Source organism: Bubalus bubalis, chromosome 2 (assembly GCF_019923935.1).
Source record: "Bubalus bubalis isolate 160015118507 breed Murrah chromosome 2, NDDB_SH_1, whole genome shotgun sequence".
Taxonomy (NCBI): domain Eukaryota; kingdom Metazoa; phylum Chordata; class Mammalia; order Artiodactyla; family Bovidae; genus Bubalus; species Bubalus bubalis.
Genome location: NC_059158.1, coordinates 79,380,701 through 79,400,159, shown reverse-complemented (window position 1 = coordinate 79,400,159; position 19,459 = coordinate 79,380,701). Strand labels below are relative to the sequence as shown.

At 39.8% G+C, this 19,459-nt stretch overlaps 1 protein-coding gene across 6 annotated transcripts in view; it reads right to left on the bottom strand.

The window, feature by feature from the left end:
• Positions 1 to 1,249: 1,249 nt before the first annotated feature.
• The window catches only part of ABCB11 (ATP binding cassette subfamily B member 11), a 106,173-nt gene continuing 87,963 nt past the window's right edge, over positions 1,250 to 19,459 (bottom strand). For all 6 annotated transcript variants that reach the window (XM_045163968.1, XM_045163967.1, XM_045163972.1 and 3 more), the window contains 9 exons: positions 18,807 to 18,911; positions 18,559 to 18,720; positions 15,150 to 15,353; positions 13,122 to 13,363; positions 9,265 to 9,421; positions 7,959 to 8,156; positions 4,309 to 4,515; positions 2,393 to 2,539; positions 1,250 to 1,558 (listed from right to left, as the gene is read on the bottom strand). In XM_045163968.1, the coding sequence (XP_045019903.1) occupies positions 1,358 to 1,558; positions 2,393 to 2,539; positions 4,309 to 4,515; positions 7,959 to 8,156; positions 9,265 to 9,421; positions 13,122 to 13,363; positions 15,150 to 15,353; positions 18,559 to 18,720; positions 18,807 to 18,911 (1,623 nt within the window). In that variant the 3' untranslated portion in view covers positions 1,250 to 1,357. The remainder of the gene's footprint in view (positions 1,559 to 2,392; positions 2,540 to 4,308; positions 4,516 to 7,958; positions 8,157 to 9,264; positions 9,422 to 13,121; positions 13,364 to 15,149; positions 15,354 to 18,558; positions 18,721 to 18,806; positions 18,912 to 19,459) is intronic.

Below are 19,459 nucleotides of genomic sequence, written 5' to 3'. Positions count from 1 at the left end.
AAATCTTCCTGAGTGGTACAGGACACATGACAAAATGAAGACATTGGCAGTCCCTGACATTGTAAAATAAACTTGCAACTTTATTTACTTCTGTATTTTTGAAGTTGTAATTCAAGTGTTTTCCCAAATCATTTCAAACCCTCTCCAGTCAAACTCTTCCCTCTCATCAAAAACTTCCAAGTATCTTATTTAAAAAATAATTTAATCATCCATTCTATTCCAGGAAACTGGCAGCCTCCCAGCACATAGCTTATGTTCTTCCTCTGAAACAAAAACTTAAAACAAATGGATGTTGGTCTTTTTTCTTTAGTATTACAGGATAAGCACGTGCTTCCTACAAAGCTTAATTCCTTCTCAAAGGCATCTTTATTCTGCAACTTAATTTATCACTGCCATTTGTCATAAGTAGAATGCTGCCCTCTACCCTCTCCCTTTCTGACTTCACAACCATCAGTTCTCCTGTTGTAACTAGTTAACCTGCTAAACCACCTGCGTGGTTATTCACCAGGAAACACTAGACCAGAGACATAAATAGTGTACCTTGATATAATAGCTCAGGCTTACTTTGTAGGCAGAATTTCATTTGTTGGCTATGGGAAGAAAACACTTACACAAGGTAAAATCCACTGTTTTCACTTCATGCTGGGACTTGGAGAAACAAAGGACAGCAACCAATGTGGACAGGGGTGAAGAGGAGTACAAGACCCAGGATAGAGCCCCTCTGCTCCAGCCACACGGCAGAGCCTAGTCCAGTAAATGAGGACTTACCACCCACATACTACACCTTGAATCTATAAATCAACATTCCCGACTGGTAAACCCTTTTTAATACCTGTCTTTTTCTGCCCCTTTCAGTCTGAGAGTGTCCTCCTTTCTCTCCTCATCCTTAGAGATGGATGAATCTGCTTTCACATGCAATAAAACTTTAATCAAAAACAGCCGGTCTTCAGTCCTTCTGTTCTTCTCCGTATGACCTTGGTCCAGCTCTAGACCAGGCTCTGTGTACCTCAAGCGTTCAAAATGCAAGGGATGGTTCTCTGCCCCTGGGGAACTCCAAGTCTTATTTTCTCCACATCACGACGTCTCGCTAATTCCCATGGAGTAACTGGGACTGGTGAAAGCACTGGATGATGGCTGCTTGACATTGGATTCTTACCACCAATGACCCTGGTTTCTTTCATTTTCTATATACAGACATTTAAAACTAAATTATTATTGAAGGTAAACTAGCTCAGGTCCAATGTATGTCTGTAAAAGTAAAATATCATTATTTCTGCTTAAAGAAAAAAAAAAAAAAAACAGTCTGTGGCACTCCTGTAATTGGTGTACCATCTGTGCATGAATCTCACAAGTCAGGTCAACTGATGGGGGCTCCTGTGGTAACAAGTTTGTAATAGGCCCCTTTCTGAGCCATCAGTTCTTCATGGGTCCCCTTTTCGATCACTATCCCCTGTGACATGACAGCAATGATATCTGAGTTCCGGATGGTGGACAAACGATGGGCAATGACAATGCAGGTTCGACCTTCTCTGGCTTTGTCCAGGGCGACTTGCACTGTCTACAAAGAGAAGATGGAAAGTTGGTGCAAAGACATATGTTTGTTCCCTAGTCCACTGTTGCCTGAGTTCTGCTTCATACCAGTTGAGTAACATCACTGTATTCAGGACTTGATATGAGAGAGAGGTTTAAAGAAATACTTGCTGAATGCAACGCATCAATGACTTAAATTGCAGTCCACAGGCTGAAAAATTTCACTGAACCTGCAATGAACCAAACTACGAGACCATGAAGTACTTTTACATTACTCAATGGTCTAGTTTACTATTAATAAAATAAAACCAGGGAAACAATGTAAGGTAGCAGTTAGGTGGTCTTTCCCTACCATTCTTCATTGAGGACAATTTAACTGTCTCCAAAACGGAATCCTAATTTTTAAGGAGTTAATTATAAATGGTAAATTTCATAATTGTGTTTTGCCCAATTGCATCTACTTTTATGCAAAATGCATGTCAGAAACCACCTCTTACTTTGTTTTGTATGCTTCCCATCTGCTCTGCCAGAGAACTTTAGAACTGTAAAATATGAAATGCCTAACAGATGGCAGGATTATTTTATTTTACTTAAGATAGCTAATCATTTGCCCTTGAAAAAAATGTCACCTAACCTAAACAATATAAAAACAATTCTTATTTTAAGGTTAAATTTTTTTTTTATTTGAAGCAATCCTATTTTAAATCCTTTCTCTAAACTATTGTCTTTTGGTTCCGCAAAGGAGTAGCCATTTCTACTGTTAATGAATCAGAAAATTAACAATACTACCATTTTATAAGGACAAATATTACAGCAAGAGACTCATTCACAATGGTTGAAGGCTTAGAAAATCAATACCTACCTTTTCACTTTCTGTGTCTAAGGCAGAAGTGGCTTCATCTAGTAGCAAGATTTTCGGATCCCGTACGATGGCCCGAGCAATAGCAATGCGTTGTTTCTCTCCTCGAGAGAGTTGAGACCCCTGGGACCCAACATTAGTTTCATATTTCTGGAAAACATATGGTAAATTTGAGAACCAGAAGCATGCTCCTGTGCTTTACGGAGCCCCCATCAATGACTCCTCCAGATTTAAACAATTTGTTGTTTTATGAAATTGTGAATCATTTCTATAAAGGACTTCAAATCCATCTAGGATCTAAAAAAAATATGGCATTTGTGACCTTTCATGCTGGAAAACAAGGGGACTTTGTATCCTTTTCTCTGTATTTATTTTTTAATCTCTTTCTCCTTAGTATGAGATCCTCCCTGATGTAAGATTCCCTGATTCCCAATCTCCTGTCTGGAAGATCTTTCCAAGACAGAATGGTCCTAGAATGTCAGGACTTTTGGGAGATCTTCTCGTCCATTTCCTTGCTGAGGTGGCATTGTTCTGGAATGCAAGCCTTGCTTTGAATTTCACTCTTGCTGTATACTAGCTCTGTGATCATGAACAAATTATTTAAATTTCTGTGAGCTGCAAACTCACCTGAAAATGCAGATAATAATAACTAGTTCACATATTTGTCATTTTTATGAAATTATGGAAGAGCATCCCTTGCTGAATGCTTGTGTAAAAAAAGTCACATTCACAGAGTATTTCCTGTGCTTCAGGTATGGTGCTAACTACTCTAGCCAGATTATCATTTAATATTCACAGAAATCATTTTCTCCCTATTACCTATTTTTCAGTTTCTTTTTTGAAAATTTTTCAGTTTCCATGTTTTCATTTTTTTTGTGATTGAACACCAAGAAAGACCATTGGTGGATGGAAAAATTTAGGGTCAATGTTACACTGCATTCAGACTTGGCTCTGGGAAAGTGAGACTTACTCCAAACCAAGTGGAACTTACTCTACATGTAAAATAGTTGCTGCCAAGAAATGGAATGACAATGACAGTAATAACAGAAGCAGCTTTCTTTGTGTGGCTATTTTGTATACTCTTTCATTCTAAGTTACCTTTTACCTTTTTGTAGATGACTGAGTCTCAGAAAAGAAAAGTAGTTATCCCAAAGTTACAGAAGTAACTTTACACTAGAAAGTGACCTCACTTGGATTCAAATCAATGTCTGCTCCAAATCTCAGGATTTTTTTTTTTTTTTCAATTATGCTAAGCTGATACACAGGGCTTTCCTAGTGGTTCAGACTGTAAAGAATCTGCCTGCAATACAGGGGATCTGGGTTCAATCCCTGGATTAAAAAGATCCCCTGGAGAAGGGAACAGCCACCCACTCCAGTATTCTTGCCTGAAGAATACCATGAACAGAGCCTGGAAGGCTACAGTCCATGGAGTCACAAAGAGCTGGAGACAACCAAGTAACTAAGCACACACACGCAAGCTGATGCTCAATGTGGTATTACTTTTTGTACAACAAGTTCTATAACATACCTTGCATTGGATAATATAATGCTATTCAAAACTAACAATTAGGGACTTTCCTGGCAATTCAGTGGTTAAGACTTCATTTTGCAATACAGGGATTGTGGGTTCGGTCAAGGTCAAAAAACCAGAACACAAACAACAGAAGCAATATTTTAACAAATTCAATAAAGACTTTAAAAATGGCCCACATCAAAAAAAAAATTGCATAAAGCCCTAAAGATTATGTTGATGGAGGACATTTATTTTGCTTAAAAGGCTGAGACAATGCCAGGGCACTGGGGAATAAGTTGCATTGCCTTTGACCTTCTCCTTGAGCCACAGTCATAATGACTTTCTGGTCGTTCTACCTCTCTCCCTCCCTGTCTCCCATCAGGAACGACTCTGACTGTGTACCTACCTCTGGGAGGGACATGACAAAGTCATGCAGCTGAGCCTGCTTCGCAGCTTCTATAACCTTTTCCATAGGGATTTCTTTGGTGTTGTCTCCATACCTGATGTTGTCCATTATGCTACAGGCAAACAACACCGGTTCCTGGGAAACGATTCCAATGTTTGAGCGGAGGAACTGGATGTTTACGTTTTTGCTGTCATGACCATCTATCATCTGCCAACAGAGGTGACAACCAGGGCACTGAATTTTAGAATTCCAGCAGTGAGGAAAGTTCATATCCTAGAGTTACTGTTATGCAAGATGCGTGCTTTGCTTAAGAGACAACAAGCTCAGGATTCTTGGAAATAAATTATGTTGCCTTTGACCTCTGGAGATGGTGTCTTCCAGAAGCGGTGTCAAAGTTGTGATCAGACACGGTTTTGTTTGTTTGTTTCGCAAACTCTAGCTCTACAGGTGGTATCAAACAAGAAAGGCCCTCAAGACATTATCTAGTTTAAAAAACAAAAACTTCCCTTATCTTCTGGTGTAGCACATCCTCTCCAAGTACACATAATTGCTCAACTTTGAGACTCCATGGGTTATGAAATGGGGTTTCCTATGTAAAGCTACTGGACAATATAAGAATCAAACTCGTTGATTTCAATGATACTAACCTCTGAATGATTGAAGATAATGAATCCCAATAAGAAAGGCATATATTTATTCACTTGGTCAACCAACAGACATATACAGAATAACCTGCCACAAAGGCACCATGCTAGGCAGTCTTTGGTATGCTATAGAAAAAAAAAATCTCTATTTTCTAGGAACTCATGATCTATTTTTATGATTGAATAGCATCATGGACTCAATGGACATGAACTTGGGGAAACTCCAGGAGATAATGAGGGGCAGGGGGGCCTGGTGAGCTGCAGTTCATGTGGTTGCAAAGAGTAGGACACGACCTAGTGACTGAACAACAATGACAACAACATGATTTATTTAGGCAGTTGAGTACAGGAATTCAAATATCTACCATTTGAGCTCTTTCATTTAAAAGACCTAGAACAGTAAAAGGACAGTATGTCTAACATACTACTATAAAATATTTTGCCCCACGATTTCAAAAAATGATTATGTTAAGTGGTATGGATATACTATATTTTAGATAATTTTTCGGCAGCATAAAACACAAACACTACTAGAAAAAGTATATGGCATTCCTCAACAATTAGCCCTTGCTCCTCTTCCTTTATACATTTTTCCATAGTACTTATACACTGCAAAGCTCTAATACTTAATTAAGTACTGGAACTGTTTGCTAATTGTTGTCTATGTGCGAGTATTGTAAGCTCCCAGAAGACAGAAGACATGCTTCATGCTCCTTAGAATTTCCCACAGGAACTAATCTGGGCACATCATAGGCAACCAATTAAATGCTAAAAACATTGAATGCCTGCATTTGTTAGCTTCCTTAAGAGTAAAGAGGATTTTTAAAAATTGCATTAAAGGTGGTATTTTTCTAAATGAAAAATGTCTGTAATAACGCTTTACAATGATATAATAAAATACATTGTGTCTATGAAATGCAAGGAAACATATTGATTTTTTCATGGGCATTGCTTTCTACCTGTGACCAGAACATTCACTAAGTACATTCAGAGAAATATGCTTAATATGCATGTTAATGTTAAAGAAGTTGAACATGAATGAAGAATTCAAATCCCTGCATGTCATGTAGTTCACAGTCTACCCAGGTGATAGTCATGAAAGATCTGACGTTTGGTTAAACTGGATCCTCTCCTTTGCAGAGATCAGACCCCCAGTAACATATACTTCCTAGAGTCATCAATCACCAAATAATTTCAAACAAATAAAATCCCTATACCTAAAATTAATAAGTGATTATAATCTTCAGATAATCAACTCTTACTCCTTATTTTCATAATTTCCTGGATTTTACCACTATCAGTTTGCTTATTTCCCTGTTTTGCTTTATGCAAAGGAAACTTTAGTTACCTCTTTCAAATTTCCCTCAGCATTTCTCCTCATCATGTTATCTATCCTCATTGCAATGACAATTACATTATTCAGGGATATCAGAAAGTCCTTTTTCAAAATATGTGGATTCAATCAGACCCACACCTCTGAATCATTTCTTAGAAAACTACTTACAGATGCACTCCAACAAAATAAGAGGGGAAACCAAAAAAAGAGGAAAATACATGAACTAGGAAATAATGGACCAAATCCAAAAGCTACTGCGGGAAACTCATAGACTGACAATTGCTTAACAGATATAGGATGCAATTAGTCCAGGCTGTGGCAGAAATAAAGGAAAGAAGCAGGCTCCTCAGAATAAGTATCGATATAGAACATGGGAAGAACCTAAAGATTTTATAAAGGCAGAGAATACAAGAAAAAAAGAAAGTCTTTCAGAAAAGCAAGAAAGGAAACTGTGATGCTAATGTACCTCACTCCTTAACTATGAGATGAACAATATTTCCATAGCCATAATAAAAGTTAATAGATTTTCAACTTTTAGAATCAGCCTAGAGGAAAAGCATGGAACACAGTAAATAGTATAAACAAAATGCAAGCATTTTATATTCTTGATAATGTAAAAGTGTAGCTATTAGGGATTGAGAGAAAAAAAAAAGGGAGGGGGAGGAAAAAGTGAAAATAGAGGTAGAATTGCTAATCTCATCTTAGAAAATGAGGATTCAAGAGATGTTATCTGCAGGTGATGGAAAAGAAACAGAGCTGTATTGATTAAATTTCCAAAAAGAGAAGCTTTTAAAAGTAATATAACCATATTGGGAGGAGGTGGGTCAAAGGAGGGGAGAGGAAGAGGGGAAGCCAAATTTCCATCTCTTGCGAATAAATCAACAGAGGGTCTAAATTTGTTAAGTCATGAAATAGCAACATGAGCATATTACTTAGGGACACTGAGGTAATTGTTGGGAAATCTAAAAACATCAAATGATTAAAAATAGTTGCCTTTGAGCAGAAAAAGCGGGGGTGGGATGGAAATGGTGGAATAAAAGGTTGATTTTGTTTTGTTTTGCTTTGCTTTTACAAATATTTCTTATTTTACTTTGTACTCCTCTGCATATATTATTTGGAAAGATAGAAAGGAAAAAGAAAAGAAGAGAAAGAAATTCTGTGGAAAATAAGCAACAAAGCAAGCCACCAATTTTTCAAATATCCTTACCAAAGATGTAAGGCACATGACTTACATTATTATTTAGACTTTAGCTTCTTGAACCAGGATGGTCTCCGATTTTTCATATTAATTTCCCTTTCTTACTCATTTATCATTGTGTTTCTCATCGCCCCCACTTTTTTGGTCCCCACTCATTAGTCTCCTGATTAGTCTGCACTTTCTGCCCCATTTACAGGTAAGTGAATGCTTCTATTAAGCACACTCATCTCCAGCTTTGCAGGTTTCTTTGCCTATGTGGTCAGGAGACCATCTGGAACTGGGAAGAATGAATCTAACATTAGAAATTCCGAGGTAGAATCCGGTCAAGCAGCAAACGACTGGACCTGGAGAATATAGCCCAAGGCAAGCGCTGCAGAATGAGAATGGCAAGGCACAACCTGGAAGACCCCCTTTGAGAAGTTGGAGATCCTCTGCAGAAAGCTGGATTCTCAAACGCATTTGCACTGCTTACCACCTTCCCTCGGTCAGGATCGTAGAAACGTTCCAACAGCTGAATGCTGGTGCTTTTACCACATCCACTGCTCCCAACAAATGCCAGGGTTTTCCCTGGACCGACAGACACTGAAAGACCATTCAGAACTTGTACATCAGGGCGGGAAGGATATGTAAATTTACAGTCAACAAAGTCAATCTGTCCTCGGAAGTTGTCCTGTGGATGGAGAGATTAGAATTATATATTCTCCTACTAGAATCTAGACAGTTGAGAATGCACCTGAGTTTTAAATCCTTGCTTAAGATACCTTCAACACCAAGCTGCCAAAATGTAAAGTATAAAGACAGCAACTTAATGAAACAGCATTCCATTCCCTATTTTAACAGATGTAGAATAAATGGAGGGTGGGGCATTGAGTTTAAAGATATTTGATTCCTGTTATAACCTAAGGGGACTTCTTTGTCAGTCATTCTGCATAGAAGAGAAGAGATGATTATATCACAGAAGCCAGTAACTATGCAAACTCCTACAGTTCTGTTCCCCCAAAGATTTAAAATAATAACTTTACACTTGAAATGACCTCCACAGAAAGTTACTTGAACCTTGAATTGCAAAGGTGAAAACCTTCAGTTGTACTATCTGACATGTGAACTCTAGAAATGGATAGACATTTAATAAACCACACAGAGACTTGCTTTTTACTGAGCTGGAGGAGAAATGGGGCATTTGACCAATTTTAAGATTTCTGAATTTAGTTAACTTTACTGGAGTTTAGGTTGTTTTGCTCTCTTGAACATACTGGGATATTAAAAATTAAGCAAGGAAGATTTAAAAAGACACCTGTAGGGACTATCAATTAGAAAAAGTGATATTTCATTGAGATCAAATTGATTTTCTGAGAGTCCACATGAAGGCATGTGGAACCAAGATAAACATGAAATAAGTCAGTATTACTGGACAGGAGAAACTGGTTTTTCTACATTCCATAGCAGAACATCAGTAAAATCATGGTGATTGCGCAAGTCTCAAAGACTTATAGCTTCATTCATTCTGGAACTAAGTGTGTTTTATAGTAACTGTGTATTATAAAACAAGTATTCACTGAATAGAATTGCCATTATTCAAATGCCAGCTTTATAAATAATTTTAATGCTAATGTACTTCATTCTTTTACATTGATAAATCTACTATCTGCTCATTCTGAGTGCATATGAATGCACCCATATACTGCAGAATTTCACAACTGAGTGGTCTTAAATAACCAGCCCTAATGGCTGTCCAGCAGACACACACTGCACTCCTTACCCCCACCTCCAATACTTACCCATCTTTCACCTGCACTGCTGTACACATTGATTGCGGGTCGTCGGTCCAGCAGTTGGAAAAAGCGTGCAGCTGAGATTTTAGCTTTGGCATAACTTGGTGTGTAAGAGGAGGCTCTCCCAAGAGCTGTTGCACTCAGTACAACTGAAGAGATCACCCTGCAATAAGACAGACACCCAGCTAGAAAGGGGGCAGTGTGGTTGGTGTGGTGGCCTAAGAGGCCAGAGTTTGGGGGGTCTAGCCTTGGCAATGGCACCCCACTCCAGCACTCTTGCCTGGAAAATCCCATGGACGGAGGGCCTGGTGGGCTGTAGTCCATGGGGTCGCTAAGAGTCGGACAGGACTGAGCGACTTCACTTTCACTCTTCACTTCATGCATTGGAGAGGGAAATGGCAACCCACTCCAGTGTTCTTGCCTGGAGAATCCCAGGGACGGGGGAGCCTCGTGGGCTGCCGTCTATGGGGTCGCACAGAGTCAGACATGACTGAAGCGACTTAGCAGGAGCAGCAGCAGCCTTGGAAAGGACCGAACAGCCTTGAACAGGTCTCTTTAGACTTATCTGGGAATGGGAAGATGGGGAGATGAATGGTGTTTAAGTTGTGTTCTAACAAGAAAGCGTGAGGGGAGGATTGCACAAGGGGCTTCAAACCTCCAAACCCAGCTTCAAGTAGAGCAGCCTTTAAAAAAAAGTTGTTTGAGAAAAAGACTTCTTGGGTGAAAAAAGAGAGTAGTTGAAAGATCACCAGATTGCCTTGGACTTTTTTATTGGGGGTGGTGAAAAAGTTCATTGGAACATTTTCAAAGTTGTTATGGAAAAACCCAAATGAACCTTTTGGTCAATCCAATCCAATGTTAACATTCTATGAATCTATACATCAGTGTGTGAAAGACAATGATTGGTGATATAAGCATCAATTCTGTACCAAGCAGTCATGTAATTCATGCTTCAGAGAAGCATGAGAAAGATGTGATTGCCTGAATCCTTCTACTCATCCCAGCTTATGAACATTGTGTGTACTTGTGCTCAGTTGCTTAGTCGCTCAGTTGTGTCCGACTCTTTGTATGTTTTACTGCTCAGTTTATAAGCAGAAACGGTTTTAGGGCAGACCTGCAAACCCAAACATCTCCAGGATCCCAGTCCAAAGCTTAAAGCAACGACAAGCACCTGGAATAAAACAGGAAGTGATAGGAGGTCATCTTTCAGTTTTTAAAGAGAAGCCAGAAATTGGGAGTTTTCTATAGTCTCTGATTTTTACATGTTGGCAAATAATTCTTCAAAAATCTTATCTAAACTAAATAAGTCAAGTTTGTGATTTCCAATTTGGGGTTAGTAGCTCTAAATGTCGGAAAAGGCAATGGCACCCCACTCCAGTACTCGTGCCTGGAAAATCCCATGGACGGAGGAGCCTGGAAGGTTGCAGTCTATGGGGTCGCTGAGGGTTGGACACGACTGAGCGACTTCACTTTCACTTTTCACTTTCATGCATTGGAGGAGGAAATGGCAACCCACTCCAGTGTTCTTGCCTGGAGAATCCCAGGGATGGGGGAGACTGGTGGGCTGCCGTATATGGGGTCACACAGAGTCGGACACGACTGAAGCGACTTAGCAGCAGCAGCAGCAGCAGGAGCTCTAAATATGCAAAAATTTAGAAAAGAGATCTTTCTGGTGGGTGGAAGGTGTAGTGGGGCAGGAGAAAAATTTTCTTTTATTTCTATGAGAATATAGAAGGCAGGAAGATAGGACTAGTTCATGACTTGAGAACAGACTTTTACTAGGGCTGATTTTCCTAATGTCCTCCAGGGTTTTCTCAGACCATCTCCCCCCTCATCCTTCCAAGGTCCCCCACCCCATCACACCACACTCATATACATGCACACCCAGTTCCTTGGTACCCTGACACCCTCAGGCTCTGGAAATGTGAGAAACTGGACTCAAAGCTAATCTCCTTAGAAGAGCAGACTCCAGCTATAAGAAAGGAACATGATTCCCCTGACTGGGTCTTTGCTATCTCCACCTAGGAAGAGTCAGCTGGAGACTTGCCTTCTTAGCGAGAAGTAGAGTTCAAATAAAGTAGATCTATGAACCATCTTATTTTAGGCTTCTAGGTTTTCTCAGCATTAACCAGTATGGTAGACTGTGAAAATGCTTAATTAATCTTATTACTCTATACACATCCCTTTGCAATATGACTTTTTACTCCTCTGATATTGGGACTTCTAGTAAGAAATATATATTTGGTCTTCTGTCAGTTTCTGGCTTGGAGCTCCTAAACCTGTGGAATTCCCCTAATTTTGAGAGGATCAATGTGTCTTTTGTTATGTTAAGAAACTGGCTTTTCTAAAAACTCTGGATAACCTAAGGATGGGCTTTCCAAGTGGCACAGGGGAAAAGAATCCACCTGCCAATGCAGGAGATGCAAAAGACATAGGCAAGAGATTCAGGTTTGATCCCAGGGTCGGGAAAATCCCCTGGAGTAGGAAATGGCAATACATTCCAGTATTCTTTCCAGGAAAATTCCATGGACAGAGGCATGTGACAGGATACAGCCCATGGGCTCCCAAAGAGTCAGACATGACTGAGTGACTCAGCACACACAGGCAACCTAAGGATGGGGCCTGGTTGCCAGGAGAGTCAACCATGTGATTAGAGAGATGGAACTTCAGTCCCTTCTCAGACCTCAGGGAAGGGAAGAGGCTGGATATTGACTTTGATTGATGGTCAATGATTTAATTAATCAGGTCTAACAAGATGAAGCCTCCATAAAAACCCCAAAGACAGAGTCCATAGAGCCTCTGGTTTGGAGAAGATGTGGAGATTTGGGGAGAGTGGCATTCCTGGAGAGAGTATGAAAGCTCCAAGCCCTTCCCACACAAACACACCCACTGGGTCTCTTCCAGCTGGCTGTTTCTGAGCTGTGCCATGCTGTGTGTGCTCATTCATGTCGGACTCTTTGTGGCCCTGTGAACTGTAGCCTGCCAGGCTCCTCTGTCCATGGAATTTTCCAGGCAAAAATATTGGAGTTGCATGCCATTTCCTACTCCAGGGGATCTTCCCACCTAGGTATTGAATCCACATCTCTTGCATCTTCCTGCATCAGCAGGCAGATTCTTTATGACTACGCCACCTGGGAAGCCCAGTGAACTGGTAATCTAGGAAGTAAAATGTTCCTCTGAGTTCTATGAAACACTCTAGCATATAAATCAAAGCTGAAGAGGATGTCATGGGAACCTTGGGTCTCTAGCTGGTTGGTGAGAAGCACAGGTGATGACCTAGACTTGCCTTGGTATGGAGAATGGAGGGAGAGGCGGTCCTGTAGGACCAAGTCCTTAACCTGTGGGAGGATCCCGTGCTACCTCCAGGTAAGGTGTCAGTGTGAACTGAACTGTAGGACATCCACCCAGTGTCAGTGCTGTGTGATAGCAGTGTGGGCAGAAAGGAGAAACATTTATCAGACCCTCTCATCACAAGATGGGTTACATTCCTCTTTCCTTTGAATCTGGGCTTTGTCATATAGAACGTTCTTTGGCTAAAGAGATATTAGAAAATGTGATGCATGCAGAGACGTGGCAAGCGCGTGCACATTGGGGCTGGTGATCTTCTGTCTTCCAAGAGCACAAAGCGAAGAAAACAGGCTGCTAACAGGCCACATGGAGACAAGGCCACTCAGAAGCCTAACTGAATCAGTCCAGAACTATCTACCACCCTGAAAACCCACAGAATCTTTAAGAAATAATCAATCTCAGCTGTTTAAGACACCAAGTTTGGGATGGTTTAAATGGCAGCCACTAACAAATCGGACCAGACTATTCTTCCCTCGAATGTTGATCTTTTATGATTTTAGCCAGATATTCCTCACCTGAACACATAGCTGAAATGGAGCCCTTCATTGGGAATTAAGTAACCTCCATATCTGTAGGAAGCAGAATTAGCAACAAACACAATGCACTGGGAAAAACCAAAGCAGAGTCCGTAAATATTCGCTTTTCGGAGGGCTGTCTTGTATGGCTTCTCCAGTTCTGCCTCAAACGCTTCTATAAACTGCCTCTCCTTTCCAATCCCAGCCACAGTACGGATATTACTCAGGGCTTCGTTTGTAATCTGAAGAAGGAAAAAGAGCTTTAGAAATAAAAGAACAGAGGTAACTACTTTCATGACATCTTCAGTGGTTACATGGATTAGATCCAGGGCAAATGGCAGAAGGCGATACACATCACATCTTCTGGGAACAAAAAGAAGTTGCTGGAAATCAACTTGACTAGACCCTGAGACATCCTATCAGTTCAAGTTCTACTCGCTATTAACAAGGGTCTGTCTAGTTAAGGCTATGGCTTTTCCAGTAGTCATGTATGAATGTGAGAGTTGGACTATAAAGAAAGCTGAGCGTCGAAGAATTGATGCTTTTGAACTGTGGTGTTGGAGAAGACTCTTGAGAGTCCCTTGGACTGCAAGGAGATCCAACCAGTCCATCCTAAAGCAGATCAGTCTTGGGTGTTCATTGGAAGGACTGATGTTGAAGTTGAAATTCCAATACTTTGGCCACCTGATGTGAAGTGCTGACTCATCTGAAAAGACCCTGACGCTGGGAAAGATTAAGGGCAGGAGGAGAAGGGGACAACAGACGATGAGATAGTTGGATGGCATCACCAACTCAATGGACATGGGTTTGGGTGGACTCCGGGAGTTGGTGATGGACAGGGAGGCCTGGCGTCCTGTGGTTCATGGGGTTGCAAAGAGTCGTACACGACTGAGTGGCTGAACTGAACTGAACTGAACATGGCTTCATTGCCTCTAATTGTTGAGGAAGAGAGGAGAGGGAGAAAAATGGTACAGAAGGCTCTCTTTATGAATTTGTTTGAAATGTCCAAAATGGTTTCTTTAGATGTGTCTGAAACAGAAGATTGTTTCCATAATATAAATTTAAAATATTAGATTCTATTTCTTAAAAATTATTCTGACAAAATATTACATAAGAAAAATTAAGTATAAAGCTTATTTTTGAGTCTATACTATGAATTTGTATTTGTTTCAATCCCTACTCTAGGGTAAATAATTACTATTTCTGAATTAGGGTCCTATCCTAAAAAAGGTAGAAAAGTGGGCTACTTTCTATGATTGGCATACAAAATTCTTTTGACTTCTGTCTACTTGGGCTATGTTAACTTTTCCTCTTCAAAGAGACAAACCTTGGTTGATAGTAAATTTATTAAAAGGGGAGGGTGTATATATGTGTGTGGATGATTTCTTGACCCTGATAAATGTCTATGCCATCATCTCTTCACTTATCTCTGATAACCAGATTTAATTAGAATTTCTTGTCCCTGATAAATGTCTATGCCATCATCTCTTCACTTATCTCTGATAACCAGATTTAATTAGAACAGTCTTAAAAGTGCATAGCTGCAGCCTAAGTGTGTTCAGGATCTAAGCCGTATGTATCTCATGGTTCTCTTTGGGAAAGATATTTGCCACAAGTCTAGCAGACACTGAAGTGTGGAAGTTAAAAGTGTGTGCCAAAAAGATGGTAATTCCTTTCTATGTTGGTAGTATGACCTGGAGAAACCATTAAGCTAAAAGAAAAAGAAGAACAGACAATAAAGGTAACTATCCACTCCTGCAAAGGAGGATACTATGCCGAATTGGGATGTGGGAAAAGAACTGTCTGGGAGTAAACTGAACATGTAACCTCTGTGTTTGCCCCACTATTTCTCCATATCTGCTCAATCTCATAGCATCAGAGGCATATATGAAAAAGGCTAATGGGAAGTTTCTAACCATGAGTGATTGCAGGCTAACAGCTTCCTTAGGCCTATTTGCGCTACTCCTTCTTAGCAGTTTGATAGCCACTCAGCCATAAGCAGCCTGAACAGTGAATGTGGGAGATTACCTGTCCTGCTACTTCCAGAGACTCCTTGTCATGAGTGGCAAATCCCATCAGCATTCTGGTCTGTATGGCTCCCGATAAAGCCAAGAAAGGGAAGAAGCACACTATAACCAGGCTTAGCTTCCAGCTAAACAAGAAGGCAATGATCATAGCCACAGCGATGTTAGTGAAGGCATTGACCATCATCCCGATCTGAGAGCCAGTAGCCTGCAAACCAAAAGCAATCAAACAATCTCAGATATGCAGTGTCTGACTAAACATTATGAGAAGGTTGTTTTCTAACAAAAAGATAGATTGTTTAAATTATTATGATAAAATTGTAATATATAATATATATAAAACATAATGTTTATCATTTTAGCCATTCCTAAAAGTATAAACAAGTGGTATTAAATACCTTCACAATGTCATGTAACCATCACCATATTTATTCCCAAAGTTTTTTCATCATCCCTAACAAAAACTCTATACCCAATCAATATTAACACCCCTTCCTCCCTCTCTCCAGCTCCTGTTAACCTCTGTTCTATTTTCTGTCTCTGTGACTTTGTCAGTTCTAGGCACCACATACAAGTGAAACCATACAACATTTATCCCTCTATGTCTAGCTGATTTTACTAAGCATAATATTTTCAAGGTTCATCCCTGTTAGAGCAGGTATCAGAATTTTATTTATTTTAAAGCTGAACAATATTCCATAGTGAGTATATACCATATTTTGTTTATTCATTGCTGTTGATAAACACTTGAGTAGCTTTCAGCTTTTGACCATAATGAATAATGGTGACATGAACATGGGTGTACAAGTATTTGTTTGTGTCCCTGATTTTAATTCTTTAGGGTATATATACTTAGGAATGAAATCACTGATCGTATAGTAGTAGTTCTATGTTTAAAAAAGGGAGAATTTTCTACATAATGAGACCCCCATAGAGCATTTGAATGCTGGATTAATAGAAGTATTACATCTTATTCACAGCTTCTTGGGAGCTCATCTATTGACTAATCTCATTTCATGGGTATCAGAGCTAGAGCAGTCAGTGAGAGATTAATTCTAGTGATAATGAATAACCTATAAAACTCCTTGAAGATGAAAGGTTGTAAAAATAGTAGAAATGAGCTTATGGCTTATTTATTTAGTCTAAGGTCAAGAATAAGGTGAACTAGATACTAGAAAACTCAGATGATAAGAGTAAAATTGGTATAAACTCTTTAAGCAGCAAGATAATGCATATTAAAGCCTTTCAAAATGATTATGCATTTTGATCCAATGATTATATTTTAAGAACTAAAAAAAATAATCAAGAATATGCCAAGCCTGATGTAAAATGATATAAATTACTTACAAGGAGGAGACCTAAATGGGAAATTCTTTAAGAAATTGTGATATATAAAAATAATGAATTATGTAGTCATTAAAAATTCATCATAGAAGAATATATAAGGGCAAAAATATGCTCACATCAGGTTGCTTGACAGAAAAAAAGAAAGATTACAAAATAATATGCAGAGTGTAACCCAAAGACTGTGAGAAACACATTTCCACAGAAAAAACCTATGTAAACACGTGTTAGTCGCTCAGTCGTGTCCAACTGTTTGCAATCCCATGGCCTGTAGCCTGCCAGTCTCCTCTGTCCAGGGAATTTTCCAAGCAAGGATACTGCAGTGGGTAGCCATTTCCTTCTCCAGGGAATCTTTCTGACCCAGGGATCAAACCTGGGTCTCCTGCATTCCAGGCAGATTCTTTATTGTCTGAGCCACTAGGGAAGCCCCAGAGAAAAAGCCTAGAATGATCAACATGAAAAATTTACAGGGACTTTCCTCTCAGTAAAAGGATTCTATGCTCCTTTGAAAATCTCCATGTCATTGTCCATATTGTTGGTTGAACTGGTAGGAGTTGAGATACACATACAGTAAGGCACCAGCAATCCAGCAAGTTTTTTCTTCCAGGAAGAGCCTAACAGACAAACCATGACTTTTTTCCTCTTTGCCTTTTTATAATGGAAAGCGAGTAGAGGTGTTGGGAGGCAAGCTGAGCTCTCATCACTTTAATCCAAATGCTTGATTTTATAAAGGTGTAGCCTCACTTTGTACATTTGGGTAAGTCTCCTGAACAAGGCAACAGGTTCTGGGGTTAAGACACCACAGCTTAGTCTCCATTTTTCAGATACACAGGCTTTGGAATGTGTCAAGATTCTAGACAGCGATCATTTCCATCTTTCCCTTGATTTCCTGGGCTGCTCGGAACAACTTCTCTTTTCCTAAAACTAATTTATAACCCCGAGCACGTGTGGAAGAATGCTTTTATCCATACGCCCTCTGGGGGGCGCTATTAAGTCCCATGGAATCGGAGCCTCTGGGCCTAAAAATAATCTGAGAAAGGAGACCTGGAAAAGTTCTCAATTACTAAACTTGCAGGAAATCCGAAACCCTGACAGATTTTGATTCATGCTGTAACACTGATTCTCGGCACTGCCGAGGAGAGTTTGTTCTCACTGCTGTTTGTCAGCTTTGGAAATGAGAGAAAATGGGGCTCTGGGGTACCCTAGTCCCACGAGTTCCCATTTCATAGGAAATACCTGCCTAATTCTAAAAGAACTTCTTGATGAAAGTGAGAGAGGAGGGGAAAAGCTGGCTTAAAACTCAACATTCAAAAAACTAAAATCATGGCATCCAGTCCCATCAATTCTTGGCAAATAGATGGGGAAATGATGGAAACAGTGACAGACTTTATTTTCTTGGGCTCAAAAATCATTGTAGATGGTGACTACAGCCATGAAATTAAAAGATGCTTGCTCCTTGGAAGAAAAGCTATGACAAATCTTGACAGTGTATTAAAAAAAAACAGAGACATTACTTTGCCAGCAAAGGTTCATACAGTCAAAGCTATGGTTTTTCCAGTAGTCATATATGGATGTGAGAGTTGGACCATATAGAAGGCTGAGCACTGAAGAATTGATGCTTTTGAGCTGCGGTGTTGGAGAAGACTCTTCAGAGTCCCTTGGACTGCAAGGAGATCAAACCAGTCAAGCCTAAGGGGAATCAGTCCTGAATATTCACTGGAAGAATTGATGCTGAAGCTGAAACTCCAGTACTTCAGCCATCTGATGCAAACAGCTGATTCATTAGAAAAGACCCTGATGCTGGGAAAGATTGAAGGTGGGAGGAGAAGGGGACCACAGAGGACGAGATGGTTGAATGGCATTACCAACTCAATGCACATGAGTTTGAGCAAGCTCTGGGAGGTGGTGAAGGACAGGGAAGCCTGGTGTGCTGCTGTCCATCGGGTCGCAAAGAGTTCAGACATGACTGAGTGACTGAACAGCAACAACAACGTATGTAATTATCAGAATATGCAAAGGAAAGAAAGTCTACTCCAGTTGCTACACCCCTGGTTTCCCCCACGGCTTACCCCTTGAACTTGGGAAGCATCTGTAGCAAGCCTTGTTGTCAGGGCTCCGGGGCTATTTCTGAGGTCATCGAACCAGCCGATGTCTTGCCCTAACATTGCTCTGAAACCCAATTTACGTAGCCTTTTTGTCAGAAGTTCCCCGGATTTGGCAAAAGCGTATCCCTAAAACATAAAGGAATCTTTAGTGATATTTTAACTTGAAATGGCAGAAAATAGCTAAATTGCTTACTGAAAAATCAATTCCTTACCTGCAAAAACTGAGTGCAAAGAGAGAGACAGCCTATTGCTACAAAGAGCAGGCACACACCATGGATCTGTGATCTTTGTTCTTCTTTATCAGGAATCGAAAAAGTCTTTGCAAGACAGTAAGCAAGGAGGTCACTTTATTATTACAAACAACAGCAAAAGAAATAAATTCAAATATGTTTAAAAGAAATTTCTCTTAGGCATTGGGTTAAAAGCAAGTTCACTATAACCATACTAGTATTAAACCAAAGTTAACTATGAAATGTGTACTTTATCTGTGGAGAAGGAAGGCTGGTGAATGGAAACCAATAGTTGTGATTTAAAGAATTTTTACCTTGCTTCTTTGCCTGCTGTAGGCAATTTTATTGACTTTTCTTTGATACAGATGAAAAATATGATGAATGCTTCAAATTCTTTACATAATAAGGTAAGGGAAAAAGAAAAGAAGAAAGGAAAGAAGTGGGGAAGTTACTTGAGAATCTAAGAATATTATTCCCACCTAGTATTAGTTTTATAGTATTTATATATATATATATACAAATAATAGCATCATTAAAAAGGCAATTGGCATACACCCACACCAAAGCAACTAGCTATCAAGGCATTGACTGGGATTAGCTTAGGACAGAAAAGCTTTCATCCATCAGAGGCTGAA